Source organism: Mus caroli, chromosome 13 (genome assembly GCF_900094665.2).
Source record: "Mus caroli chromosome 13, CAROLI_EIJ_v1.1, whole genome shotgun sequence".
Taxonomy (NCBI): Eukaryota; Metazoa; Chordata; class Mammalia; order Rodentia; family Muridae; genus Mus; species Mus caroli.
In genome coordinates, this window is record NC_034582.1 from 51466082 (window position 1) to 51493619 (window position 27538).

The 27538-nt window shown below is 51.9% G+C and overlaps 1 protein-coding gene across 7 annotated transcripts in view; it reads right to left on the minus strand.

Annotated features, from left to right (window-relative positions):
* Positions 1 to 4753: 4753 nt before the first annotated feature.
* LOC110307790 (core histone macro-H2A.1) overlaps positions 4754 to 27538 on the minus strand; it is a 62842-nt gene continuing 40057 nt past the window's right edge. For 4 of the 7 annotated variants that reach the window (XM_021180005.2, XM_021180007.2, XM_021180006.2 and 1 more), the window contains 4 exons: positions 21596 to 21695; positions 15908 to 15997; positions 14882 to 15056; positions 4754 to 5570 (listed from right to left, as the gene is read on the minus strand). In XM_021180005.2, coding sequence (XP_021035664.1) covers positions 5405 to 5570; positions 14882 to 15056; positions 15908 to 15997; positions 21596 to 21695 — 531 coding nt within the window. In that variant the 3' untranslated portion in view covers positions 4754 to 5404. Of the gene's footprint in view, positions 5571 to 14881; positions 15057 to 15907; positions 15998 to 19977; positions 20069 to 21595; positions 21696 to 27438; positions 27531 to 27538 lie in introns of those variants that run through there. The other 3 variants (XM_021180009.2, XM_021180008.2, XM_029468282.1) reach the window with 2 other exon arrangements.

A 27538-nucleotide genomic window follows, 5' to 3' on the forward strand; every position in this document is an offset into this window, starting at 1 on the left:
CCCGGTCAGCCTGGGCAGGGGTGCACAGGCAGATATTCCGGAGTCTCTCATCGGGGGGTCTGAGCAAGCCATAATGGTCAGCTAGGGATGTGCCACCAGCTAGGGTCTAAAGGCGAAGGCTCTCTTGCCCTTTAAGCCTTTATGGATTGTTGGAGGGAGGTGGTAGGACAACATGTCATCTGATGGTGCTGCGGTTAAAGTCACCTTCACAAGGGCAGAGGACCAGAAAGGACTCACGGCAGCAAGGTACACCGGCTTCCCATTTTCTGTGTGTTCTAAGCTGCGTTACTCTCTACTGTGTTCAGTACTCTGGTTTCAGGTGCTAAGGCATCCGGAGATCCGGAGAGCATCATTCTGGTACTGTGTATTCTTTCCCTCACTACAGTACAGGTGTGAACCTGAAGCCAAGGTAACGACTTTTAACCTTGGACACCGGGACCGCCTCTCTCTTTTGCTCAGGAAGGCAATCGGGGGACGTCTTGGCCAGGACAAATGGCGCCCGCCCTGTGTACCTTAGAACACATCCAGGTTGACATCAAGGGCCCGGAAGACATCATAAAGCATGCCTGCTTTGGACCGGGGAATCCAGCAGACTCTGTTCAGAGTCTTCAGGAGACCGGTTTGGAGCTCTTTGAGGGAAGCTGATGGCAGAGCTATAGGCAGCGGTGGCCACTCCACAGAGCAAAGAGGTCAAGGAAGGCATCTCCGAAACTGTAGTTTTGGGGGGGGTAGCCCCCACTGCCTTCTCACGTTCTAAACATGGTGATTTGCATGTCCCTCAATTCTGTCCTTGACCGAACTGAGAGCTCTGGGGCCTCCGCATGCATGTTCACACACACACACACACACACACACACACACACACACGGCCATAGGATGGAGTTACTGGCATGGCTGCAGTGGAGGCATCTTCTGAGGAGGGAAGTTTCTGCAACAGTTCTCAAGTCTGACAGTACAGCACCTGCTGGGTTGGTTTCCAGGGGTCAGGGAGAGGCCAGTCTGTTTACATGCCTTAGCCGGGAGTGCAGGGGATGTCAGGGCCCTGGGATTAATGAGCAATGTATTGCCTCACCTGTTGGGAGGGTCATGTGATATGATTTTGATATGAGGGGGCCCCAGAAGCAAACATGACAGGTCAAGTTCTAAACAGAAGAAAAGCCCAAGAAAAGATGGCCTCTCCCTTTGCCATTGAATGTGTCTCTTTCTTCTCATTGAGGGATGGGCGCCAAGCTCTCCCCTGCCTCAGAACCTTCAGGCAGATTGCCCACCACCCCCCCTAGCCTCCCCCGTATCCCTGCAAGGAGGCCCCAAAGCCAGCTTCTAAGATAAAGTTCGACATCGGTGCCTTGGGGAAAATTAAACATCATGGTTGCTAATGAGACTACGGGCAGGCTTTGCCCTCAGGACCACAGGGTGACCGCCAAGCAGCCCAAATGACAAACAAGAAATGGACAAGCTTGCCGGGGGCCTCACCTTTTGAGGAAGGCTGAGCAGACAGCCTAGAAGCCCTGGGAGCCAGCACTGTCGGCTTTGGGTGAAGCGGGGAGATTGTTGCTCATGGAATTCTCCACACCCCCCACACCCCCCTCCCCGCTTTAGTGTATAAGCTAATCTGTCTGTCAGGGCTGGCTGCAATATGCACCTGACCCTGAATGGAAAGTAAGTTTGTCAAAGGCTGGGGGTGGGGTGCAGAAGGCAGGAAGGGGTGGCTGTCATAAGTGAGGGTAGGGGTGAGGCCTGGGTCATCAGCAGAAGGGCCCAGGGTGCTCCCAGCCTGGAGTCAAGGGGGCTGTCTGTCCATGTTCCATTTGTCACCTACCTTGTCTGAGAAGATCCCGACATTCCTTACCAAGTCTAGCGCTAGGTTACATGTTCCAAGAAGCCCTCTAGAACCTCCCACACCAGGAAACAAACTCACTTCTGCAAGCCATTGCTAGACAGAGGCACTGCCTGGCCTGTCTATGTGACAGGCCAACCATCAGAGGCCTCTGCCACGGGAAGCATTTGTAAAATTCATGTCAAGCTTGCCTAGACACACATTTTTAACATGTGGGTGTGTTGTTGCCTGCCTGCATTTGTGTCTGTACCATGTATGTGTGTGGTACCCAGAGAGGCCAGGAGGGTGTTGGATCCCCCTGGAACTGGAGTTACGGACAGTTAAGCTACCATATTGGGTGCTGGGAATGAAACCTGGGTCTTCTGGAAGAATCTCTCTTAGTCACTGAACACCTCTCCAGTTCCTTCAGTATACATTTTGATTCTTTCATACACTTGAGTTGTTTATGGCCCCCAGGCTGATCACCCAGGCCCTACCAGTGGGCAGACAAGGGCGGTGCAAAATACTGGACTGATACCAAAGGGAAGTACGTCCTGAGAAAGCTCTGGTTGTACAGTCATGTGGAGCTGGGTTCGAATCCTAGCTCCCCTTAGAGCCACTGTTTCCCTACATGTAAAGACCGTTACCATCCTCCTAGGCTTGCCATGAGAAGCAGGGGGAAGGATGGGGGAGGGAGGGGAAGGATGTGTGTGTGTGGGGGGGTGTATGTGTGTGAGGGGGGATACTTGCAGCTGCTGTTGCTAACTCAGTCTCAGTTGGAGCTGTGGTCTCTGTGACATCCCAAAGGCCATTTGAAGGCTCATGGAAGAAGCTATTAAGAAAACCATGGACTTACTCAGGGTGGAGCCCTGCTGCTCAGAGCACGGGTTGCTCTTCAGAAACAGGTCAGGGGAGGGGAGGAGATGGCTTGGCGCTTGCTGTGGAAATGTCAGGACCGGAGTTCAAACTCTTAGCATCCACAAGATATATTTTAAAAAAGGAAAAAAAGAAAAAGAAAAAAAAAAAGGCAGGTGTGGCTTCATGAAGCTATGCCACCAGCCCTGTGGCAGGGCAGACAGATCATGCTGGCTTGTTGGCAGCCGGCCTAGCTCCAGGGCTAGAGGCTGTCATTCCATAGATAAGGGCACACATGTGCACGTATACCACGCTCATACCAAACAAACAAACAAAAAACCGAGAAAGTATTTCCTAAGTGTCTGGGGCCACTGTAGAATCCAAGGGTATGTGGCCTTAGATTCTGGATGGAGATGAGGACTCTGTTCTGTGGCATTTGCTGTCACTAACCCAGCAGCTTGTGGCTGCAGGAGGACGCTGGCATGTGTCCCTTCACAGAACTTGGTGTGGACGTTTTACTAACTCAAGCATGGTCTTCCGAGTGGAGAGAGACGCATGCTTTGAGAGGTTCCCTGCAGGTGCAATCTAGCAACCACTGTGCACTGGACAGTCAAAGTTTAGAACCATTTAGGTGATTTTTGGAAACCCCAAGAATTGTAACAAATTCTTTTGTGCTGTTGCCAAGAAAGAGCAGAAACTGGCTGCCCCCTTTTTTCCCCAGTCCCTTCCCAATCCTTTGGGCGACATCTAGTGGAGGGTCTTCAAAAACTCTACCAGTTGCTTGACTGGAATTGTTTCAAAGGTGGAGGAGCACAAGTCATTTAAACCTGGACTCCTCCTACACACTTCAATAGGTGCCTTGGGATGTCTCATTCTCCGAGTTAGAACTGCCACCAAGGCCAGATGGGCTGTCAGAGTGATCAGTGACAGGGTCTGTCCATAGGTGGCAGCATCTTGTCACTAGATAGCTGGCTCACAGCTAACAATGGGGCCTGCTTTTTTATGTGATGGAAAGGAAGCCCGTGCATCGTTGCCTATGAAGTACTCACTACTGTGCCTGGCACACAGCACATGTCCAAACCACCAGCAAACAGTAGTGTCTACTCGTGCCCTTGTGGGGGGGGGGGGTTGGGGGGTTGCTACTTGTTAGAGCCGTGCTCTTGGGGATCGCGTACACTCCTTAGGAAAGTCCGAGCCCTGTTTTAAGGTGCTCCCTCTTGGAGGAACCAAGGCCAAATGAAGCTCCTATGAGGCAATCTAAACCTAGCACTGCTTTGGTTAAGAAAGGGTTCTGGAGCCGGAAGCTAGGAAAGTGTCACTCAGGTCTGAGTTGGAGGTGGTTGTGGCTACTGCTAAGACTTCGTCAGACTCCCTGAGGAAAGGAAATCCGTTTGTTTTTTGAGACACGGTTTGTGTGGCCCTGGCTGGTTTTTATATCACAGGGCTCTACCAGCCCTTGCCTCCAAGTTTCGATTAAAGGCATGTACCACCAGAGCTGGCATAGAAGAGATGCTGTACATAGGTCCATGCTCTGGAGTGCGCTTCGTCCTCCTCCCTGGTTCTACCTACCCTTCTAGACAGACACCTGCCAAGGACATACGAGAAGGCTTCTGGGCTTTTAGGCAAATTTAGATGATATCACGAGTGCCCATGACCTCGGCAGTGACAGAGTATCTTTGGGGACCCTCTTGCTAGGGACCTTCCTGGGGGGGGGGGGGGGGGGGGCTAGCAAATGTAGACCAGCAGAAGGTTCATGGCCTGAATTTTATCTGTAGAACCCAGCCACAAGTTAGAGACAGATGGGGCCAGGAGATATCTGGCCCAGAGTCCAAGACCTTGATCTCTGCATAAGACTCTTATCATCAGTGTGGCTTTGGGTACCTGCTCTGTGAGATGAAACTGATAGCCCAACCACACTCGGGAGAACTGAAGCTTCCAACATGAATTTCCTACACACCCCTAGGGCCAGCAGATGTCTGACCTAACTGCCGAGGTACAGGGTCTATCCGGGAGCTTCCTGGGTGTAAGCTGCCTGTACCTGTGTCCCTAGGACACAGTAACGCAAGACACGGCCAGTCGTCGTAACAGTTTAACATTTTACTAAATCAATTCACACAAATTTCAGATTGCAAATATAACAAGGACAACAGATCCCGTTGTCTTTTTAACATTTTTCATTTTCAAATCTATCGTTAAGACAAAAAAGTAAACAAAAGTTAGGAGGTCTGTTGCAAATTTTATGATTTCTCTTCCGAGAGGGGGGGAAAAACCGTTATAGTAAAAAGAATGCCACTGGGTGTACGGTAAAGCAGCACAGCGCACATTACAAACGGGGCTTCCTGCTGCCGCCACGCAGGGGAGGGGCCGCTGCTCTGCTGCTCCGTGTTAATCAGGACTTCGTTAAGAGTGAAACTATAAAATCCTCTAGGTTGACTAAGTCAGACACGGTCTGGAAAGCAGTGCTTAACAAGGACAATGCCGGCTATCAGTGCTAACAGAAAACATTGTAGAAGGCCAAAAAAAAAACAAAAACAAAAACAAAAAAAACCAAACAAACAAAAAAATCAAACCGGAAACCAAAACCTTATTTTCCCTAGGTGAGCAGGACTGAGGAGGACAGGAGTCCCAGGCGAGGGGATTTTTTTTTCTCTCTCTCTCTCTCTTTTTTTTTTTTCCTTTCTTTCCAGTTGGAGGTGGGGGATACCACATGTGCTGGCTCTAGGGATCACTGGCCTAGTTGGCGTCCAGCTTGGCCATTTCCTGCACATAGATACCTATGCTCTCACTGTCAAAAAGCATGAAGTACACAGTTTTGATGGAGGAGGACATCGTGGACACGAAGTAGCTGGAGATGGCCTTCAGAATGAGCTGGGCTGCTGTCTGCTTCGGGAACCCGTTCCTGTAGGAGAGAACACAGTGCTCAGCGCTCGGGGCGTCTATGGTGAGAGCCCACCTCGGGCCTCCCCTGCGGGGTCCTCACACTGGGCTCACATGGGCATGAAGAAAGTCGGCGCAGGGTAAGGTGTATTAGAGAACTGCCGTGTGCTGTTGGCACGTGGGAACTGAACTCTACAATGTGACCTCCCTTATCTCAGGTGTTCTCCTCGCCTCCTTGTCTCGAGGCAGACTGGCTCTGACACAAGGGGAAGGAGCAGACAGCCAGCAAGGTTCCTGTTATCCTGCAGTATAAAGTTGTCTGCTCATGCCCGGGCGATGCTCAGAACTCGGTGCTGCAGCTGCAGCTGCACTGCTTGGTGGGCTTCCCCCAACAGGTCACTGCTGACTGCTTTGATATCTACGAGTCCGTTTGCATTTGCTCATGCATGCTCTCTCTCCCCCTCCATTAGGCTTCTAGAGTTCGTTTCTGCTGGATGTTGTCAGTGTAACACAACCTGGTCTCTCTGCCGCTTGCTGTGCTCATATCTGCTTACTGCATGCCTAACAAACTCAACTCATTCAAAACCAAAAGTATGGACACTGTAGATCATCCAGACGGAACCAAGGTGGGGGACAGGCAGTACCCAGGCATCTGTGAACATGGGTCCAGAGACCTGTCTCCAAACTGCATCAGCTGGTGTCACAGCAAAGGGCAGGGCAGGCGCTGTGGTGCAGAGCAGAGTTCTGGGGCACGTATGGATAACCTTGACTTCGGGTTATCACTGAAGTCTCCAAGTCAGTATCCCGCCACTGATGTGTGACAATCAATGTCACAAGGGGCCCAGAATGTGAACTCACAACCTGGGTGGAAGCTCAGCATGGATGGGTCCGTGTGTGCCCGAGCCAGCTCCTGGTTCAATGCTGCACGCGCACTAATGGGAAGGAAGCTATGCTCGGAGCACCTTTCAGAGGTATGCCTCTGCTCACTCACTGCAGTCTGCGGTCCTTCGCCTGCCTGCCATTCTGGCTGGTCTTCTATGGGATGACAATGTGGTCACAGCACCCCCGGCTTTCTGCACTGTGCCCGTGACACGGACCCACCCGGGGAGCCACATTCTCCACAGCTGCTGATGCTCAAGGCATCACATGGCCACAGAAAAAAAAACTCTTGTGACCCTGCTTTCACCTGGGAGACCCGGGACCAGGGCAGAACTACATGCCTCAGGACCACTGAGCATTCTTAGAGGGCCACCGTGGGGGTGTGATACAGGCTCAGGACCCCTCTACACACAGCTCTGCTTGGAGTTCCAGTCTGGTTGACTTTCCAGAATGAGACTGGTGTCCTAGCTAAGCTGGAGGACAGCGGGGACATGATGACAGAAGTCAGGGAACCGCGGGGCACTGGGCAGCTGGCACAGTAGGCTGGGTGGGAACTGCTGGAGGAGATATGCTCAATCTGTTGCTCAGAGTGCATTCCAGTGGTGCAGCCCACAGCCAACTGTGTGTATCCTGCTGGAGTCCGCTCTCAGGCCCGGGGAACAGAGAGAGTAGCTGGGGAAGGAAGACCTCAGTCTTCAGGCATAACCTGGATAGATAGATGGGCTCTGAGAAGTGCGAGGAGCTGTTCTCCGCAAGGGGAGGTGTGGCCCTTCGTCCACCGGTGCCAGGCTCAGCTGCTGAAAGCCCGCCCGCCTCACTTCACACCTGTTCTGGTGAGCCAAGCTGAGGAAGGCCTCCGGCAATTCCCGGTAGCCAAAGGGTCACAGCTGTGTGCTCCTGTGTGATCAGCCAGCTGATGTGCTTGGCCTCCCTGCCTGGCACACACCAAATGTGTGATGTGATGATCATGTTGCCCTGGACTATTTCCCTAAGACTCCTAAGAGCATCAAGTGAGCAGGTCACTTGTAGCCGGTTCAGCTGTGGCCCTGGAAAGGGGTATGTGACTGGTGCTGAGGGAGGGCTCCTGTGATCTAACTCTGAACCTGAGGTTGGTGCTGACATCATACATAGCCTGTCTTGCACTCCAGACCTGGAACTTCTGCCCCTCGGGCCTTCAGCCATTCTCGCTGGGAACCATGTTCTACGTGTAGGCAGCGGGGCAGGACTCATTTAATCTAGACTCTCAGAGTACACAGAGTGGGAAAGGGAGGGTGAGAAGTTTGTACTGGTAGTGCCCACCTCAGCACATCCTTCTGCTACTGTGGCCCGCTGCTGGGTGAGTGGGAGCCATGCTCTAAAGTAGCAGGCCCTGGGGAGAAGCAGAAAGCAAGATGGGCTGCCCTAGTTAGGCGTACAGTGACAAAGTAGATGCGTGGGATGCTGACACTCCACAGCTGTCCCTGCGCTCCAAGGGTGAGGGCAGTTGTAGCCACACTGTGCCTTGGCTACCCCATCATGTAACCCATGGGTGACCTGAGTACATGCCCTTCCCCCGGGGACAGAGAGACAGGGCAGCCGAAAGCCCCAGGCTTCTGTGTCAAGTCAGACGTGGGACAGGATGATGTGTATCAGGCAGCAGAGTGCAGCTCAAGCCCACTAGAGATAATCTCGGACTCCCAGAACCATTCTAAAGGTGGTAGACTACACCCTCCAGACCCCCAGACAGCTAGGACAGAGTGATTGTCGGCATTGTAAGCAACGCTGGTCTCAGCTTGCCAGAGAGCTGCCACCCAGTGTGTATGGCGGCCAGCCGTGCTGGAGGGCTGCAGACCTGGATGCTGGCACAGACAGCACAGGCTTCTGAGTACAGGCACTGCCTTGGTTCCCATGTGAACACCACTCCTGTCTTGTCAGGTCTCTGCAGTTTTCTCTAACTTGGGTGGACATCAAAGACTCAGGGCTTGGGGCTTCTGCTCTGGAGTTTAGATTTGGATTCCAGCTGCCCTTGTGCAGGATGTACTGGTTTCCTCCCGAAAGTATTGCTGTAATGAGGGGGTGATGCCACTGCAGCGACCTATGCTCCCCTCCCGGACCCCCCAGATCTCACCTGTGCTCCCCTCCCAGACTCCCCTCCTTTCACCTGTGCTTCCCTCCCGGACCCCCTCTTCTCACCTGTGCTCCCCTCCCAGACTCCCCTCCTCTCACCTGTGCTCCCCTCCCGGACCCCCTCTTCTCACCTGTGCTCCCCTCCCGGACCCCCCAGATCTCACCTGTGCTCCCCTCCCAGACTCCCCTCCTTTCACCTGTGCTCCCCTCCCGGACCCCCTCTTCTCACCTGTGCTCCCCTCCCAGACTCCCCTCCTCTCACCTGTGCTCCCCTCCCAGACTCCCCTCCTCTCACCTGTGCTCCCCTCCCAGACTCCCCTCCTCTCACTGGTGCCTTTTGTTCACAGCACCTCAAGTCCATTGCTTAGCGCTGTCCCCTGTTCTACCAGCCTTGGGCCATACCTGGCATACACTAAAGTCATGTGAGCTTCCCTTGGGTCAGTCCTGCTGCATCTGGAACACCCTTTCTCCACATGTGGCCCCACTTTCCTAGGTGAGTGCAAAGAGATCTCAGGGGTTCCCTATGGAGGTCTTGCTAAGACTCATCACCTCTGGGAGGGGAAGGGCCACTGCGAGGAACAGGCCAGCTGGAGACCCAGACATGGAGAAGTCTGGGCAGCGGTGTTGGAGGGAGAAGAGGGGAGCTTTGGGTAATGTGGGGACATGGCTCTCACCTCCTGTATCATCACTTCTGCTAGGATTAGATCTCTGTGCCATGCAGGTAACCCCAGGCCTCCACCATCTTCCCACATTCTCTGTGGCACTAGAATGGCTGCTTGACTCTCTGAAGCTGCCCCATACGAAGGCTACTTCTGGTAGAGAAGCCTAGAGCTCTGAGCTCAAGGAGGAATGTTCTGAGGATGGTGGTGGCTGTTTACCACAGCTAGAGGTCAGAATAATCAGGGACCAGTCTCTCCCTCCCAGCCCTCCAAACATCTGCAGGACCAGAGGCCTTCAGGGTGGGCTCTGGTCTCTCCTTTTCTTTTAAAGCTGCACTGGAGTCCAGGCGGCTGCTGTGCTGTCCTTGGTAGTAGCTCAGACAACACTGAGCTATAACACTTCCCAGGGAAGTCTGAGTGCAGTGGGCACGTGGGCAGGGATGCTAGGCACGGAGAACACACATGCAGCATGCGGCAGGCCCAGCCTGCCCCACAGGACAAGCTTCAGAGCCTGGGGCCCTGGAAGCAAGCTCTCGTCCTCTTAGCCAAGGATGAGCTGTGTGGCCTCGGTGCCAGCCTTAACCCTCTAAACGTGGCTCTTTGACCTCTGAAGTTAACAGTCATCTAGTCACCCAGTACTGAGGAGTAATCAATTTTCCAAAGGCAAGGAAAAGAGAAGCAGGAGATGGGAATGAAAACTTTGCCATGCTTTGGAGGGATAGTCACCAGCCATGTGAGATCCCCAGTGGAGCAGTCACTCGAAACTTCCCCAGATGGGAGATTTGAAATGGAACTCAGTTGAGAGCAGATTTAGGGTGTTGAGCAAGGAGAAGGTAACAGGACAACAAAGCGGAGGGCAGGTATAGAGTGTTAAACAGCGAGTAAAGGAAAAGGCGCACTCCTCCGTACTGGGTGACAGTGGAGCTGAGATGTCTAGTGGCGCCCGGAGCTCTGTGAATGTCCATACACGGTGGGTGTTAGAGTCTGTGCTCTAAGTCTGAGGTGGGTTTATTCTAAGCCCCACACTAGTGTGTCACCTCATGCTGTCCCAAGGGGGTCCCTCGAGTCTAGCAGCACAAGGCGTGTATTAGCATTGCGACCAAGGCCAGGATCACATGGAAGGGTCTCCTTGCCTCTAGTCAGAGCCTGGGGCGGCAGGAGCAGGCCAGCGCTGCCCCCGCCTTCCCCGGGGGCCACCAGCAGCCCCCTCTGGGGGAAGTGCTCCCAGCTCCACCCCATGTTTGCATTCCACCCCAACTTCTGTGCCAGAGACACAGATGCCACAGACAAGCTGCTTCGTTCCCCTCAGCCCCTGTGATTTACTGGCGGGCCTGATCTAATCCCATTCTTTCCCTATGAGAGCAAGCGAGCGAGCGAGTGAGCGAGCAAGGGAGGGCAGCTGTCTGCAGGGCTGTGGGGACGAGGTCTGCCTGACAGATGTGGCCAGGGGAGTCGCACATGTGCTGCTGCCTTTGGCATTCCGCCCTTTAAAAGCTTCCCACTCATTATTTTTAAAAACTTTTACTCCGTGAAAAATGTAAATAAGTTTGTAATAACAGATGTTCTTTTATGAGAATGACTTTTATGCTTCAATTAAGAATTTCCCAATAGCCATATGAAAGAGCGTGAAATTATTACTTCCAATAAAGGTCCTACAGCCCTGCTCTGCAGAAGCATCTTTCATCAGGGCAGATCAAAGTGCATCCGAAGCATCAATTAACCGAGCCTCAGAACCATCTGTGAAGAAGGGCAGACTCCACGGCCTGCCTCGCTTATTAGGGAAGGCCCAGAACAGAGAGACTGATTCATTTACCAGAGGTCACACAGCATGGCAACACAGTGCCAAAGGCCTGACCTTCTATGGGAGGTAGGAGCAGTAAGTATGGCTGCTTAAGCTCTGATCCAGAAGCACTGTTAAAGAATGGTCTTGAATCTACTTTGGGAGGGGCCCTGGCACCTATACGACATCCAGTTCTGTGACAAGTTCTGTGGCACGAGCAGACACTTGTTTTTGCAGTACTTGCACAGCAGAAGGAAAGGGCACTGGGAGGGTTCAACTGTGTTTATGAGTGAGCAAGTTGCAGGTGTGAGCAAGCTACAGGCACAGATGCAAGCTGCAGGCACAGGTGGGAGTTGTAGGCACAGGTGTGAGCAAGTTGTAGGCACAGGTGTGAGCTGTAGGCACAGGTGTGCGCAAGCTGCAGGCACAGGTGTGAGCAGGCACAGGTGTGAGCAGGCACAGGTGTGCCCAAGCTGCAGGCACAGGTGTGAGCAGGCACAGGTGTGAACTGTAGGCACAGGTGTGAGCAGGCACAGGTGTGAACTGTAGGCACAGGTGTGAGCAGGCACAGCTGTGAGCAAGCTGCAGGCACAGGTGTGAGCAGGCACAGGTGTGAGCAAGCTGCAGGCACAGGTGTGAGCTTTCCTGTCTGCTCAGTAATCCTTCAAGCTCATCTTGGGCTAATTTTGGTCTTTCATCCAGAGATACAAGGAAGACTACGTATTTGAACAACACGGGAGTGAGGGACCTCTGGCAAAGGAGCCCCTGGTGTTCAACACTGTAGGCTGGGGAGAGAGTGAGAATCTTCCACAGCTGCTGGCCTGGGAGGGATGGGCTCCCTCTGTCATCACAGTCAGGAACAGCAAAAGGCTCCAGAGAAACAGGGTCAGTCAGCAACAGCCAGAGAGACCTGACCACAGTGGGGCCTGAAGGTGTGAGATCTTAGTGCAGCCCAAGAGGGAGCATGGGCTCTGTCCTTCACAGTTCTCATGAGAACAGGAGGGAGTGTTGAGCAAGAGCTGCTTTTAGCCCACAGGGCAGAGACTGCCTGATAGGACAGCATAATATAGGACAGCTACTCGATGCCCTTACCCTATTCTGCCTTGGATAAAGGAGGGACAGAAGCCTCAAACTGGGATGATGGGCTTCTCAAGGAATGGTCTATGGCTAGGTCTAACCTGGATCCACACTCAGTGGCAGGACTATACTGTCCTGATTCTCTGTCTGATTTGAAGGGTGGATCTCCTAAGTACATCTAGGGTACATGACAGGCAGGAAGGAGCTGGAGCTGGGGCAGGGCCGGCCCTAAGTGCTCATTCATTCAGCCCTACCTTGTATGTTCACCTACAGCCATGGGATGGGAGATAAAGCATTCTAGGGAAGAAAAGCAAAAGGGATTGAGGGCTATTGTCGTTTGAGCAAAACCGGCCCCCACAGGCACATAGTGTCACATAGAGAGTGACACTATTGGGAGGCTTGTCCTCATTGGAGGAAGTGTCACATTGGGAGGGCTTTCAGATTTCAGAAGTTCAAGCCAGGCCCAGTGACTCACTCTGTTCTTGCTGCCTGCCAGTCCAGTACAGCTCCCAGCTACCTCTCAGCACCATGTCCACCTTCGTGCCACCACCCTTCCCATGATGCTGATAATGGACTAAACCTTCGAACTGTAAGCCAGCTCTAGTTAAATGCCTTCCTTAAGGCATGGAGTTTCTTTGCAACAATAGAAACCCTAGCTAAGACAGAGTTGATACATGGACTGGGGCACTTCTGTGGTTGGCCTGACCACATGGATTCTTGTTGGCAGAATGGGAGCTCTAGATGAGAGAAGCAGCTGAATGCTTTAAGAGGGGCTTAACAGGCCATCTAGTAAGAATATGGAAGAACTGTGGGGGCCTGGCTCGAGAAGTTTCAGAGGAGAACAATTTAGCATGTGGCTTAGAGACTGTTCTTGTGATATTTTGGTGAAGAGTGAGGCTGGTTTCTGCCCTTGTCCAAAAAAAATCTGCCTAGGGCTAAATTGAAGAGTTGTAGATTGACAGTTTTGCAACTCTGTAATGAAAAGGAGCAAGCTGAGCAAGGGGAGATACAAAATGTCCACTTTGAGGAGAAAGGGGCACCAGGAAGTGTAAACAGATTAAAGACAAGCCTGATGCTAAGTGGAATAGAGGGAGTGGTGACCTCAGAGCAAGGCCCTGCCCAGCTAAGCTGCCAACTTGTGAAAAGGAATGAAAGAAAAGCTTAGGGCGGGGCATGGTGGCACACACCTTTAATCCCAGCACTCTGATGGCAGAGGATGGCGGATCTCTGAGTTCGAGGCCAGCCTGGTCTACAGAGTGAGTTCTAAGACAGCCAAGCTTAGATATTAAAGGAGACCATCAAAAAATCAGAAAGCTGGTGGAAATACACTTGAACAAGGGAGCATGGTCCAGCCTCAGCAGCAGCAGTACTTGGCAGCTCTGACCACATGGTTCTGGCTTTAGAATCAAGGACACAAGAAAGGGATTGTGGACTCTCCAGGGCTAAGGAAAGCCACTGAGGCCAGGCCTGGGGCCGGGGTGTCCCTGCATGGAGGCCTAGAGAAGCCATTGTGATGCTGTGAAGGTGAAGCCTGGGTTGCCTTGGAAAACCCAAAATGTTGGAGATGCCAGAGCTGTGGGACACCTGCTGAGGATAGCTGCTAACGGTGTGGAGAGAGAAGTGTGCTGCAGTCAACAAAGCCAACACCGCAGAGAGGAGTTTAAGATCTGAAAAACACTTTGGCATCACACATGGAGAGGCGGAGTCTGGAGTTTGCCCTGCTGGGTTTTGATCTTGCTTTAAGTTTAGTATTTCTTCACTGTGCTCCTGTTTGGAATTGTAATACATATCCTGTGCCGTATATGAATTATATGATCTACCTTTTGAGCTTTTACAAGGGATTGCAGTTAAGACAGTGCATGAATCTTAGGAGAGATTTTGTACTTTTAAACAGGGTTCACACTGAGAGACGGTGGAAACTTTTGAAGTTGGATTGAAGAGTATTTCTGTATTATGATCTGGCTACAAGCCTATGGGAGTCAAGAAGTAAACTATGGTAGTCTGAATAAAGATGGCTGTTACAGGCTCACAGGGAGTGTCAGTATGAGGAGGTGTGACCTTGCTGGAGTGGGTGTGGCTGTACTGGAGAAAAATGTGTCACTGGGGGGGTGGGGGGGGCTCTGAGGTCTCAGATGCTCAAGCCAGGCCCAGTGTCACTCTCTCTTCCTGCCTATTCAGATGTAGAACTCTGAGCCACCTCTCCAGTACCATGTCTGCCTGCGTGCCACCATGCTTCCTGCCATGATGAGAATGGACTGAACCTCTGAACTCTAAGCCAGCCCCAGCTAAATGTTTTTTTCTTTATAAGAGTTGCCTTGATCATGGGGTCTCTTCACAGCAATAGAAACCCTGGCTTAGACAAAGGCCTTGCGCAAAGATTTGTAGGGCACCCTAAGGTTCGTTTACTATCCCCGAATTCCCACTCCGGTTTGAACCCACCTGAGTCTTAGTGACCCTTCAAGACCCTCTGTCTGTCTGTCTGTAGACCCCTGTGGTGACACTTGCTATCACAAAGGTTTAGACATTTCTGACTTTTCATCAGCCCTCCATATTCTTTTAATGATTTTTTAAAAAAAAAATGTACATGTATATATGTTTGTTTATAGGTGCCTGCAGAGGACAAGAGCATATTACTCTGGAGCCTGAGTTACAGACAGCTGCAAGGCACACAAGGTGGACGCTGAGCCGACTCTGCAGTCCTAGCACACCACTGTTTACCTTTGCACTCTGCTAAGAGGCAGCCTCAGCATCAAGTGACAGCTCTCCATCTGGGGCCTCGACTGCAGAAACACACCCATGGCTGACACAGCCGCTGCACCCCTGTGCCCATACCTGCCGCTGCCAATAGATGGGAAGGCGATGGATTTCAGCTTTCTGTCATCAGCTAGAGCCAAGCAGTTTTTCACCGTCTTTTCTAGAAGTTCTTCACATTTGTCTGCACCCCAGACGGGACTATTACAGTGGATCACAAACTTGGCAGGCAGGCCATGGCCTGCACTAATAGCAGCTGGAAGGGACAAGAAGAAACACATGTCACAAGAGGCCAAACCCACACCTACTCTCCTGCTCTAGAGTGACCCCCTAGATGGGAGACTGCAGCTGCCCTCCTGCAGGAACTGGAAACTGCTCTTCAAGCACCTGCCCACTGAGACAGTAGCATCCAGTTCACTGCTAACCAGGAGCTGTGGGCGGACGTCGGGGAGCCCCTCTGCCCCAGAAGCAGGGTGTGCTCCTGAGAGTGGCTCTTACACACCAGCTCCACTGAATGCTGGTCAGTACCTGGGATGGACCTCTGATGCCCTACACACTGGTCACAGCAGTCTGGCGGTGTGACCCGATCCTGCCCATGGTGACCAAACAAGATGGCCTCTCTAGGGGGCAACTCTCCCCTTTCTTGCAGGACCAGCCAGTTCCAGCCACACATCTCCAGGACTGTCTGCTGATTGAATGGACATGCCAATCTTGGTTTTCCCTTTCTAACTAAGAATGGTGGTCATGGCACATAAGAAATGGGTGTTTATGTTTCCCATTAAAAGGACAGCTGCCTGAAGGAAGCAGGCTGGCAGGCAGGTGGCTCAGCCTCACCCTCGATTGTTCCCGGCTCTCTGATCTGTCACACTCTGCTTCTGTAAATCCTTTGGATTTGAGATTGGGACACCAGGCAGACAGGAGCTACTAAATAAGATGTGAAGGTGGTTTTCGTGAGCCTTTAGCTCTGCTGACAATGTATGGGCTGCGCTCTGCGTGCTCATGCTCACAGGTCTTCTACCGTGCCGACAGTGGCCCTGCTACACACCCTTGGTCCTCAGCTCCTCCCGCGTGCGCCACACCAGTGAGCGCGCACCCTTCCCGCCTTACCTCCAGCTACCTCCAAGGGCCCGTTCTTTTTCCGGAGTTCCAGAACAGCTTCTACAAACTCCTTGCCGCCCTTCTTCTCCAGTGTGTTTCCTAGGCAAGGGTAGGGCAGGGTCAGAGTGCCGCCCTGCCTGCAGCACCCAGACACTCAACATGTCACGTGATTACATACTTTACGTGGCCTGAGCAGCTACAGTTTCACAAGACTGCAAAACAGGATCTATGCCTTGGCTGGTCAGGGAGGGGACCCCTAAGAAGGATTTACCCTCGGCCAGTGGCCACGAGGCACTACTGTTCTTTCTGGCTCCTTTGGCTGCCCCCACTCTGGGTGTCTGTTAATTCGGGTGGGGATGCCAGAGATATGAAGGGGGCATCTGACCTTGGCAGGTGTGCCTGGCCTGCATGTTAGCATGGGCACCAAAACCAGGTGGCATTTGCTTCCAATGAGCCGGCTGAGGTTTTATCTCGGGGAGAAGCCCCACATGAGGAGGTCCATGAGCGAGCAGTATGTGCTCCACCTACCAAGCACTCCTGGAAGGAGGCCCAGGAGCAAGTGTCCTGTTGGCCACCTCTGGGCCGGCCCTCCACGCTTAGTTCCTATTTTGCAGCTTTGGTGTCATATGTGAATTAAATAAAAGAAAAAAAGAAAAATGGATTCAGACAGTATTCTCTTAATTACATTCATGATTCAGAATTGTTTTAGGGAAAGGAGAGGAACATCGGAAGCAGAGTTTAAAGATGAACTGGGTTTGCACAAAGCTTGCGAGAGGGTGGCTGGCTGTGTAGGACTTGATTGCTAAAAGGCCTCTCTGAAACCAGGAGACCTGCTATGAAAGCAGAGCTAAGCAGCACCTCTGAGGGCTCTGGGCTCCATAGCTCACGTGGGCCATGGGCAGCAGTCTACTCGTGGCAACAGCAGGATGTCACATTCAGCCAGAACAGGATTCTAGTATTCTTTAAGCTCTGGTTCCTCAATTCTGTGAATTTTTAAAAATCCTTTTCCTCAGAAAGGATGAAATAATCCCCTTACAATTGATTCACCATTTGTCTTGGAAAGTCTAAGTGTGCCTGGGTTGGTCAAGGACTATTGGAATGTACCAGCCCGGGTCAGACCTGTCTTAGCAAAACCTGTCTTGTGTGCATGCATGTTCCTAAGAGGTGAACTGACCCCGAGAAGTGTCTGGGAGCAAAAGGCAATCCTCTGGGCACTGTCACAGATAAGACAGGGCCACCACCATCACTGCGGGAAGCCCGCAGTGCATGGATGAGTATGGCAAGCAGTCCTCTGCCCAGGAGCTAAGTGCGGCCTGGGCCTTGGGTTCCTCTGTCCTCGGCTGCTCTGCATGCTCTTGCACTTTTACGTCCGTGACAGCAGCAGGAGCTTTCTATGCCAGGTGTCCCCAAGTCACTTCCGGAGGCTCTCACCTGCTGCTACCAAATGTCTGTACAAACATCAGCACCGAGTAGCAGCTGGATGTGCCGTGTGTCTTGGGGATGCTCTGGGCCTCAAGGGCCTCACTCACCCCTCAGACATGGCTATGGCCCAGATGTGAGACCCCGATAGAGGTTCACTTGCAATATCCATGCAGCCGAGGAAAAGGAGTGTGGGGTCCAAAACAACCAGTTCGTGAGTCAGCCTGCCTTTAACCCATCTGAGGAAGGCACAGATAGTCCGTCGGCTACTGCCTAAGGCTCAGATTCTCTGTCAAATCTATTCTTAGGTGAGAACTGGGCAGTCTGAAAAAGTCAGTTCTTGGCTTACAGAGGTGAGATATAAAGCATTTCCCAAGAAGAATACGCTGCTTTATAATTGAAGGTGTTTTAGCTTAGGAAGAGTGTTTACTTCAAACTTTTGTACTTATAACTAAATACTGCTTTAATTAGAAGTGAGATTGCAAGCTAAGAATGCACTTAATGCATTTCTCAACCTTACAAACTAAACCCTAGGTCGCAGGCAATCAACCCAGTCAGGACTTGACTCCTACACACACATATGTATGCACATGTTCATGTAGACACACGTGTACTTTTTAACAAGAAACAGGCCCATTTTCAACCGTGTTGTCAACACTCTTAATATAAGGAAGGCTCTTGCATTTTAGGCTCAACCTCAGGGTTAATCGTAAAGCAATCTGCTGATTCGCCCCCAAGCGTAACCATGTGTTACTCCCATGAGAACGAGAACATTATTTCATGCTCAGAAAGCAGGCATAAGTATCAGTGTTCAAAACAGCCTAAGCAAAGCTTTAGGCTTGGACAAATGTCAGGCTCAGCCTGTGGTCTATTTCACTGTTAGAAAGAACTGTTGATGGGCAGAAGTTAATCACTGGGCTAGGCATTCCTGCACTCGGATCCCTTCTTCCAGCAGTCAGGACTCAGGAATTCACACGGAAAATGCAAAGTGCAGCCGGTTCTCCCTAGCCTCCTCTTTCCCCTTCTCCCACATCAGAGTGGGAGCTGGAGGCGACCGAGGCCATTCATGAATCTGGATGATTACTGTTTTGGGATTGTAGCAGGTTTCTAAGGCCAGTACTAGTTTGGACTGGATCTCTAGGCAGAGAAAGCAGAGGTGGGCTTTGGAAGACTGGATTCCCGCTTGGTGCAGTCTTTCCTCCTACTGAGGTTTCTAGCCGTGACACGGATGTGGGGGATCCCATTCTGCAGCCCACACTGCTTATGAGCCACAGAAGAGAGCAATCTCTGTGTGCATCAGGATAAGGTGTCAGCACTGTCATTACCCAGTCTGGAGAGGACTGGGCTCTCTGTGGGGGCCACAGCTTGCTCACGCCGCAGCTGGCTGTAACCCTGTCTCAAAACTTCTATCTCTTCCCACATGGCCACTCTGCTAAACAGGAGCCTTTCACCCCACCAGCAGCTCCCAGGGCCTGACTGAGATATGTACGTTGCCCAGGGAGCTTCACAGATCCCCCTCCATCCACTGCCCTGGATGAAGGCTGAGCCTACCGTCTTAGGAGGGGGTTTAATTGCCTGCAGCCTGGTTTCATTACTGCCCACTTCCATCATGTCTGAAACCCAAAGGGTTCAGGAGTCATCAGCCCACATCACAGTGTCCGAGGCAACTGTGACAGCAGGCTCTGTCAGTGACACTGTGCCACACTGGGCATTAGGCCTAAGCAATCTGTACCCAGAGCACAGGACTCCTCACCTCATCCTGGGAGATACAGGATTGGGAGCTGGCTAGGAATGTTATTGTTCTCTCTGGAACACTGCTCAGGCTCAGCACAGCTATATCAAGCCACAGTGAGGCCAACAGCAGCATGGCCCGGGATTAGACACCAAGGTACACTGCCCATTCTTCACACAAGCCTCATTACCAAGTAGAGAAACTGAGGCATGGAGAAATTACATGTTTGGCCAGGCCCAATAACCAGTAGATAGTGAGGCTAAGATTCAGGTCCCTTCTAGCCAGGGAATGTCTCCTTGTGACATAACCCCTCAGGGTAGTGCCAAAGTACCAAACCCACACAGCAGATCTGCGGCTCCAGGACTCAGCATCCTGCCTGTGCATACCTCAGTGGCATGGAGCAGCTGAGCACATTGGATTCACAGTGGGCACCAGCTGCCAGGAGAGACCCAAGTGCTTCCTGCATCTAGGACAGTGTTCCTCAAGTTCTGTTTATAAAATAAACACCTTCAATCTGACTGAAACCTCACACGTGGGGACACATTTAGAAAGGGTACCCCTTAACGTGTGTCTATGGACACGCCCCTGACATTAGGAAAGCTGGGTGGGCACAGAGCCTGTAACTGACACCTCGGGGGACCCAGTCTGCAACAAAGCCGCACCTCACCTCATGAGGCAGAGAAAGAAATGTGTGGCTGCTGAGCCAGTTTCCAAACCAGAAGTGCCCAAGGGGGCCGCTGCGGGAAGCACAGGGCTGACGGCCAGCTGTACCTCTCCAGTTCACAACCCAGGGATGAAGGTCCCGGGAAGGTCAGGACGGCTGGAAGCGTGACATGAATGCAGCCTGCGTAGCTGTCAGAGGATCAAGCTGTCTGCGCGGCCGGCTGAGCATGCACACACACACTCGGCAGCACCCAGCTCGCATTACCTACTTCACCACCGGTGTAGAAGTCAGTGTTTGTCGGGTGAACGACAGCATCACTGTCGATCGAGGCAATGTCAGCCTGAACAACTTGCAACTATAACAGGTAAACAGATGTACATCAACTGTGTTGGACCAAGACCCACGCACAGGCACATTTACTAAGGCCCCAGTGGCAGGGCTGGCCTACCTGGTCGATTCCAACATATGAGCCCAGGGGGCAATCAGTCCACGCAGTGTGCGCACGTGTGGGTGGGGGTGAGGACGGGAGGAGGAATATCAAATGTGACATGTTTAAATTAAACATTGGAAGGACAAGTCCAAAAAAAAAAAAAAGAAAGAAAGAAAAGAAAAAGAGAAACACACATATGAGATCATTTCCGAAGATTAAAAGAAATAAAACAACGAATGCCCCCGCTTCACCCTGCAGAAGCCTGAACAACACTGGCACCCCACGCATGGGGAGGCTACAGAAACATGGCATCTGCTTTGAAAAGAACGTGGACTGTCAGGCCAACCACAACAATGAGTTTCTCCATTCGTCTGCAGCAGCCAACGTGGAGGCTTTGGTTTCTATTGCTTTTGTTTCCCTTCAAATGACAGCCGAGGAACCAGCATAGGGCGTCGTATCAGTTCTGTGAGTGGGTGGAAGGGTTTCTCCATGCTTTTCTCTTTTCTACACTTTGGACAGAGCTGCTGCCATTTATAGCCTCTGCCCTTTTGCTTTACGGACGGCCTCTGGTTAAAGCAGGCGGGAAACAAATCCCAACCGGGTACCTCTGAGCTCCAGTCTGTTTCTGGCATGCTGCTGTGGCCTGTCTGTGTGGGTGGGAGTGGGCTCCTGGAGGAGAGCCCAGTTGCAGTTAGGACAAGAGCAGCTGCAGTCCAGGGCAGAAGGCATGCAGAATATACCGTGGTCTGGGTTTAAGACCCCCAAAGGCATACGGCAAGTCTGTGTGCTCTGGCAAGGTTGTGTCCCACAGGGGCACTTATGCCTTCAACATGAGCGCAGAGGTGGGCCGCCTGAGGGACAGCCTGTGCTCAATGTCTGCCCTTCTGACTGACAGCCTCCAGCCACATGGTGTGCGCAGCTGGTGGTGGTCAGTCACACAGCACGTGGTTAGGGAAGGCTGATGGACAGGAGCCGGTCCATGATCAATGATGTCCAGCTCTATGCTCTGAAACCCAGCTCGCCTCCCTCCATACACGTGGAGTGCCGTTCTAACCAAAGGGTAAATGGAGAAACTGTTGTTTTGTTGTTACCTGACTTTTTCAGCTTAAAAAGAAATAAAGGAAAAGGAAAAAAAAAAAAAACCACACATACACATTTTAAAATCCCCCCCAAGAAACCAGCAGTCAGTCTGATCATTATGGAAGAGAATTTAGATGGTGACGTGTCTGCAATGCAGGGGAAGGAGCCAATCACAATTGAGGAGATGTAAGAGACCGTCTCCATTTGGAGTGGTCTAGAGTGAGTCAATGCTCAGGGTCTACAATCAAATGTCAACCGAGGACTGGAGCTCTGCCTTGACCACGCTTGAGTCTAGGCAGACAGAGAGCCTAAATTCTGGGTTCCACAAGTTCTCATCTGACAGCTGGTGGTGCCAAACCCCATCCCAATTACCTAGGTCATCTTTAAGGTCAATGTCAGCATTGGTAGGATTGATTATGGCCTCCACCTCAAAGCCGGCTAAATTACTGATTTCACTGTGAATAAGGTTCAGCTGAAAAGAGAAGCATGAGGTGGGAAATAACAGGAGAGCCGGCAAGGTGCAGAGGGCGGGCATGGGCTGGGCGGGGCGGGGGCAAGGGCGAGGTGGCGGGCACTCGCGGTCACTCACGGTGCACAGGGCACGGAGGAGAGAAGGAAGAGAGAAACAGGGAGCCACTGGCTAGTGTGGGTCTACTTCAAACAGAAGACTCCCGTGCTACGGGGCACTGAGGGGAAGCAAGCTAGGCGGGCGTTCGGAACCCGCAGATGCTGCTTAGGGTGAAAGGGCACAAGCCACCCTGGCCTGGATAGAAAGCTGGTGGTTCTCCTTTAGAGGAACTTCATAGTGACAGGACCCAGAAGCAAGATGCTCAGGGGTGAGGGAGGCCCTAGGGCAATAGAGGAGAAATGCTAGCTGGCTGTGTGGACACCTGCAAGGTGCCATTGTTCTGCGAGTGTGTAGCTCTTGGGGACTATTCTCACTGGTGCAGCTGCTGGCTGACCCTCCCTGTTCCCATCTTGGTCAGGAGTAACAAAGAGTGAGAACTGCCTGTTCCTGGAACACTTGACTTTATATGCCCGCTACTCGCATGATGCTGGAGTTCTGGTAATCCCCGGGAAGACACCCAAGCAGGAAGACTCCCTCACTAACCTGTAGTGAGGCTGATGGCTGGCTTGCAAATACCTTGAGTTGTGTCTGCCCAATCAACTGGGTCTTTCTGAAGGGTCATGGGCCTTTCTCCACCTGTTGCTCTGATGCCCTGGCAAGCCTTGGTCACTAATGAGGAGCAGCGGGTGCTGGCTTCTGCTATCCTGGCCCTGCCCCACTCCCTCCTTTTCTTTTGGTTCAGGTGTGGCTAGACTTGCACCTTCACAATCTCTGTCTGGTCAAGTTGCTCCCTCTTCAGTGACATCAATAGTGCATTAAGCAGCCCACAGACCTAGGCCTGAGCCTGCAGGGGGCAGCACGGCTGAGTCCTTGTCCTGGCATGGGGTAGGGTGGTGGGACACAGGACAACTCCTGGCAACTAAGCCCCAAGGGGCTGAACGTCTGGAGCCATTTTGGGATAAAGAAAAAACTGGTAAATTACATGCAAGGGAAATGCACCCCCAAACCTCTGGTCCTGAAAAGCTGCTAGATTTTCAGAGTCTAAAGGTGCTTTAGACTAAGAGTCCTGCCTTGGGAGAAAGCAATGGTAGAAATGAATGTGGTCATTTGACCAAGGAAAGATTCAAAGACAGAAGAAAGGCCAGAGTTTTGCGCATGGGCTTCCTCCTCTTAGCACCCAGTGGTGATTGGGGGTCTCTCTTTACAAGCCTAACAGATTTCTTCATCTAGCTGCCTGCCCATCAGGGGCTCCTGATCCAAGAGGCAGGTGCACTGGAGAGCACAGGTCCTGGCTGTGCCTTCCTGCTGGGAGGAGGGCGAGGGCGGGGTGGGCTCCCAAGGAAATGCTGTTCGTAGAAAATATTCCATGCCCTCGACCAGAAAAGCAAACAAGAAACTCACCCTCTGTGAAAAGGCAAGGGGTTGGTGAGGGAGAGAGGGAGGCAGAGGAGGAAGTGGAGAAGAGAGCCTCTGGTGGTGCAGCATGGCCGAGCACTCATCTAAGTGTCTACAGGATGAGATGCTGAAAAGTCATGCAGGGTCAACCCTTCAAACTCTTTCTCACTGTACGGGCACGTCTGGGAAATGTATTCTCCGGGTGATTCCACCAGCCAGGAGGCATCCTCCGACCCTCCGTGGCCTGCGACACCTCGGTCCAGGGAAGTGGGCTCTCAGGGGAAACTGGAGTGCCCTGCCTTTGCTGGACAGAGGCAGGAAGCAGCTGCAGACAGAGCTTGGCTACTTGGAGAAATCCTAGTCCTTCCTGGCCTTCCTGTCGTTCCTTCTGGCCACCAGTGGCGAGCATTCTTAGATGCAAGGACCACGGCATCTCAGGAGGCCTGCTGCTTAGCACTGGTACTAGTTCAGCCAATGGAGGGCTGTCAGTCTCTCTCACCCCCATGTAAGCATGAGGCTAATATTGGATTGTCCATCATGCTTGTACATCAATGTTGAGAACATGGCACTGGGTTGGCTATAAGTCTATGCTGCTCTTATAGAATATACACAAGTATGAAAAGATTGAGAATACTCTGGTCTACAGAGTGTGTGACAACGACTAGTGGGGAGAGGACTGGGCCAGTCTTTGTAAAGAAGAATGGATAACTAACTTGGCTAGGGGAGGCTGAACCAATGGCAAAGGTCAGTAGTGAGGTAGAAAAAGACCATGGGCAAGAGAAGAAAACCCCTGACTACAGGGCACACAGGCTACGTGGGCACAGCCTTCGAAAGGACCAATCTAGTAATCCACAAGTGAACCGCGAGGTTCTGGGCCAAAACAGAAGTCGGTTGGTGTCGGTCACCTCTCAGCCAAAGAGCATTCAACCACACACAGCGTATGGCAGAGGAGAGGGACATGAATCACAAATCAGACAGCCAGAAATTGTGAAAATTCCCAATAGTCTGATTTTCTGGGAAGGAGAAAGATCTTTAGTGGTTTCAGTGTTTGAGTAAAGTGATTACATCTTTGTCATCTTGTGGGAAGATTAAAAACTTCAGTTTTATACCACAGCATGGGAACTTTAGTGCAGCTCTGAGTCCAGTTGGCTGCTGCAGGAACACACCACTGGGGCATTGCCAATAAGAGAGTGAGAGTGTGTCCCTTTGGTGACAGTTGGAAGAAAGGGACTTATCCCAGAAAACTGCAAGGTCCTTCCCCTGCCAGCAACCTATCACCCTGATCTCACCCCTGTGGTGGCCTGTCTCTTGACACCTGCTATCTACTCAGGCCACCTAGGGTGGTCACATCCTATTTATCAATGAACATCAAACACCATTAGATGCAACTCTTGAGCTGCAGGGAACATCTTCTCTCTCTTAGAGTGGGACTAAAGGAGATAGATGCCAGGTTCAGTAACTGGGTCTTGGCCAAGCTAGCATTCCAGCAGCATGAAGCCGGTCCAGCCTTACTGGGGTGGGGGAGGGAGAGAGTGTCTGGAACGATGGCAAGAGGAAAGTGACCTGGTTCTATCTACTACCTTGACCTGACACCGCTGGCTAAAGGAAATAGTACAATCCCTTTTAAAATCGGGCTAGAAATTAAATTTTAAGACGTGTGAGTGAGTAATGAAGATTTTCTTAACTGTCAAACTCTGGTGCCATTCATGACAACGAAGAGGGATGCCTGGGCTGGTCTCACTTTCCTGTGTTACCCACATCAAGTGGATTCTTTTCCTGGCCTCAAAGTCCACTTCCCTGCTAAAGGGAATGGGGAAGGGAGTTGCCTTCAACAGAGCTCTTCCTAGACACCTCATGAGGTCCATCTTTCCCAGGAGCCATAGCAGGCCACTCCTGTCTTCACATCTGTGCTGGGCTGTACCTATGCCACATGTTCCTAGTGTAAATTTTCCCAGAGCCTTTGGCCAACATATGGTAAGCTTCTGGCCAAACAGTGCCTTAGAAAGACAAGGCTAACCAGAAGCTGCCTGAGGCCAGGATGGCGCCACATAGGATGACTGCATTCCCTGTGCTGGTTCAGAAGCTGGGCAGCGATTCGCATGGAGGGATAGGGTTGATAGTTCCCTCTCTTTTGCCAACTTCTCACCCTCAGAAGTGGCATGGGTCAAAGGGAAGCCCTGCTGCCATGATCCTGATCATTTGGGAGGTTTGGAGACTCGATTCTGCCCTCCCTAACCTGCTTTCCCAACTGCTTCAAATATTCTACCGAGGGCCAAACCTTCACTGCTGACAGAGCTGTGGATGCACACACTGCCAGTGGTTTGCTGTTGTTGCTGTGGGGGTTTCTGTTTGCTTGTTTTTAATAAACCATGAGATTTTAAAAGGGCCTAGGAAAAGCCACACATCTCAGTGCAACCACAAGGCGAAAAACAATGTGTGTGAACATGGAAATCACAGAGTAATGAGGGGGTTGCCCCTGAGACTTCAGTCTGAAATGCATCATTAACAATAACAATTAGAGCCCAGGCTCCTAAGCCCAGGGCTGGCCCTCCTGCAAGTAGCTTAGCAACCAGCTCTGGCCCCAGCATCACATTTCTCTGCCAGCTTGCTTGCTGTATTTAGGGATTGCTTTCACTGTCAGCCGGGAAAGGAGGTGCACAAAGTAGGGTGCCACAGCTGTCCCTTCTAAAGTACACTTTCAGAGATGTTCTCTAAAACTCAAGCCAAAATTACTGTCCGAGCCAGGTTTCCAGTATGCCTGTGTGACACTTGTGATTGTTTTATGACTTCTGCCCCCCCAGCACTGTACACTAAACTTGTCTCCTGACCATCAAAGTCAATAGGGGGCCTGCAAGGGCTGCTTCCGAATTATGTCCTCTGCCTTGGCTACAGGAGTGGAGGGCTCCTGAAAGGTCAGAATCACTCTAGTTCCTCATATGGGTGTCATGACTGGGCTGAGCTGACTTAAGGTACTCAGCTACTGTCTTGGGTGATTCTGGGGACCTCTCCTGGGGAGCATGGGTGTCGGCACATCCTGCCGTACACACACTCTGAAGTGTTCAGACGTCCACAAGAGTGGACAGGCTGCTGCGAGTCACTGCCCAGCGCTGTTCTCGGGGCCGGCTGCTACTCTAGGCTCTGGCTCAGCAAGTCTTCACCAACCCCAGACCTCCAACAGCCAAGCTGGCTTCCCGACCTGGCCTGGCACCCACCCTCATCTGCTCAGCAGGCCGTCTCCAATCGTCACTGTACCAATACTTTCCCTGTTCCTATGGCTTTTCAGACCCTGCAAGCCCCGAGGGGGGGATGGTTAGCATTTAGACCCTTTTCATCCCTGAGATACCCATTCTGCAATCTGAGACCAGGAGGGTCCCAGAGGGAGGAACGCTGTGTGCCCAGCTGTACAGACACAAGCAAGGTTATCTCTAGTGGGGCTCCAGGCAACAGCCCAGATGTGGACCTGGTCCTGTCTCTTGCTGGAGCAACAGAGCAACAGAAGGGCACCTGTGCTGGCACATGGCCACCTACACAGCTCGGTGCTTTCATGTTTGCAGTGAGGTGAATGTGAATTCTAGCTGAGGCTGGCTTTGGGGGAGGTGGGGCAGAAGGGAGCAGAATCAGGAGAGGCCAGGGTGGAAGTGACTAGGAGCAGGGTGGACAAGAGGGGATCCCTAGGGGCTGATCAGCACTAGCTCTCGCCACCCTGGCTACTCACTTCTTTGGGGAGGGAGCATGGAGACTAGCCCTAAACAGCAGAGGGTCTCACACATCAGTGGCTACTGAGGCAACCTGACAGGACCTGTGAAAGGCATGGAAGACTCGGGGCATCTGCCTTCAGCACTGAGAGGAAGTTAAACTTTCAGAGCCCAGACCTTAAGATGACAACTAGAACTGCCGCTTTAGACAGATGCACACAGAATACAGGTAACGGCTACAGGATGTAAACAGCAATGGTTAGATTCCGGAACGTCACCGCAGGAATTGCATCGTGAGAGCCTGAGTGCAATCAGTGACACAAAAGGGAGGGCAGGGGACAACGGGCATGAGTGAGCGAGAAAAACGGTGTCATCAGGATGCAAAAGGACACGGACAGTGAGGAGGTAAAAATGATGCAGCTTCTAACCCAATGCAGAGCACCTTTAAGCCAACGGATCGGCAGGGCCAGATTCAGTCCTTCGAGATTGTATTACAGAGGACTCAAAACACCGAGACAGTCCCCACCCCTCTTTTAATCAATTCTCATTTCCAGGTCTTAAAAGCCTTTGCATCATTTTTATTCTCAATAAGAGTGAATCAACTTTTACAAAACCATGGCGTCCTGGCAAAGCTGCATCACTGGGGCGGCTGAAAAT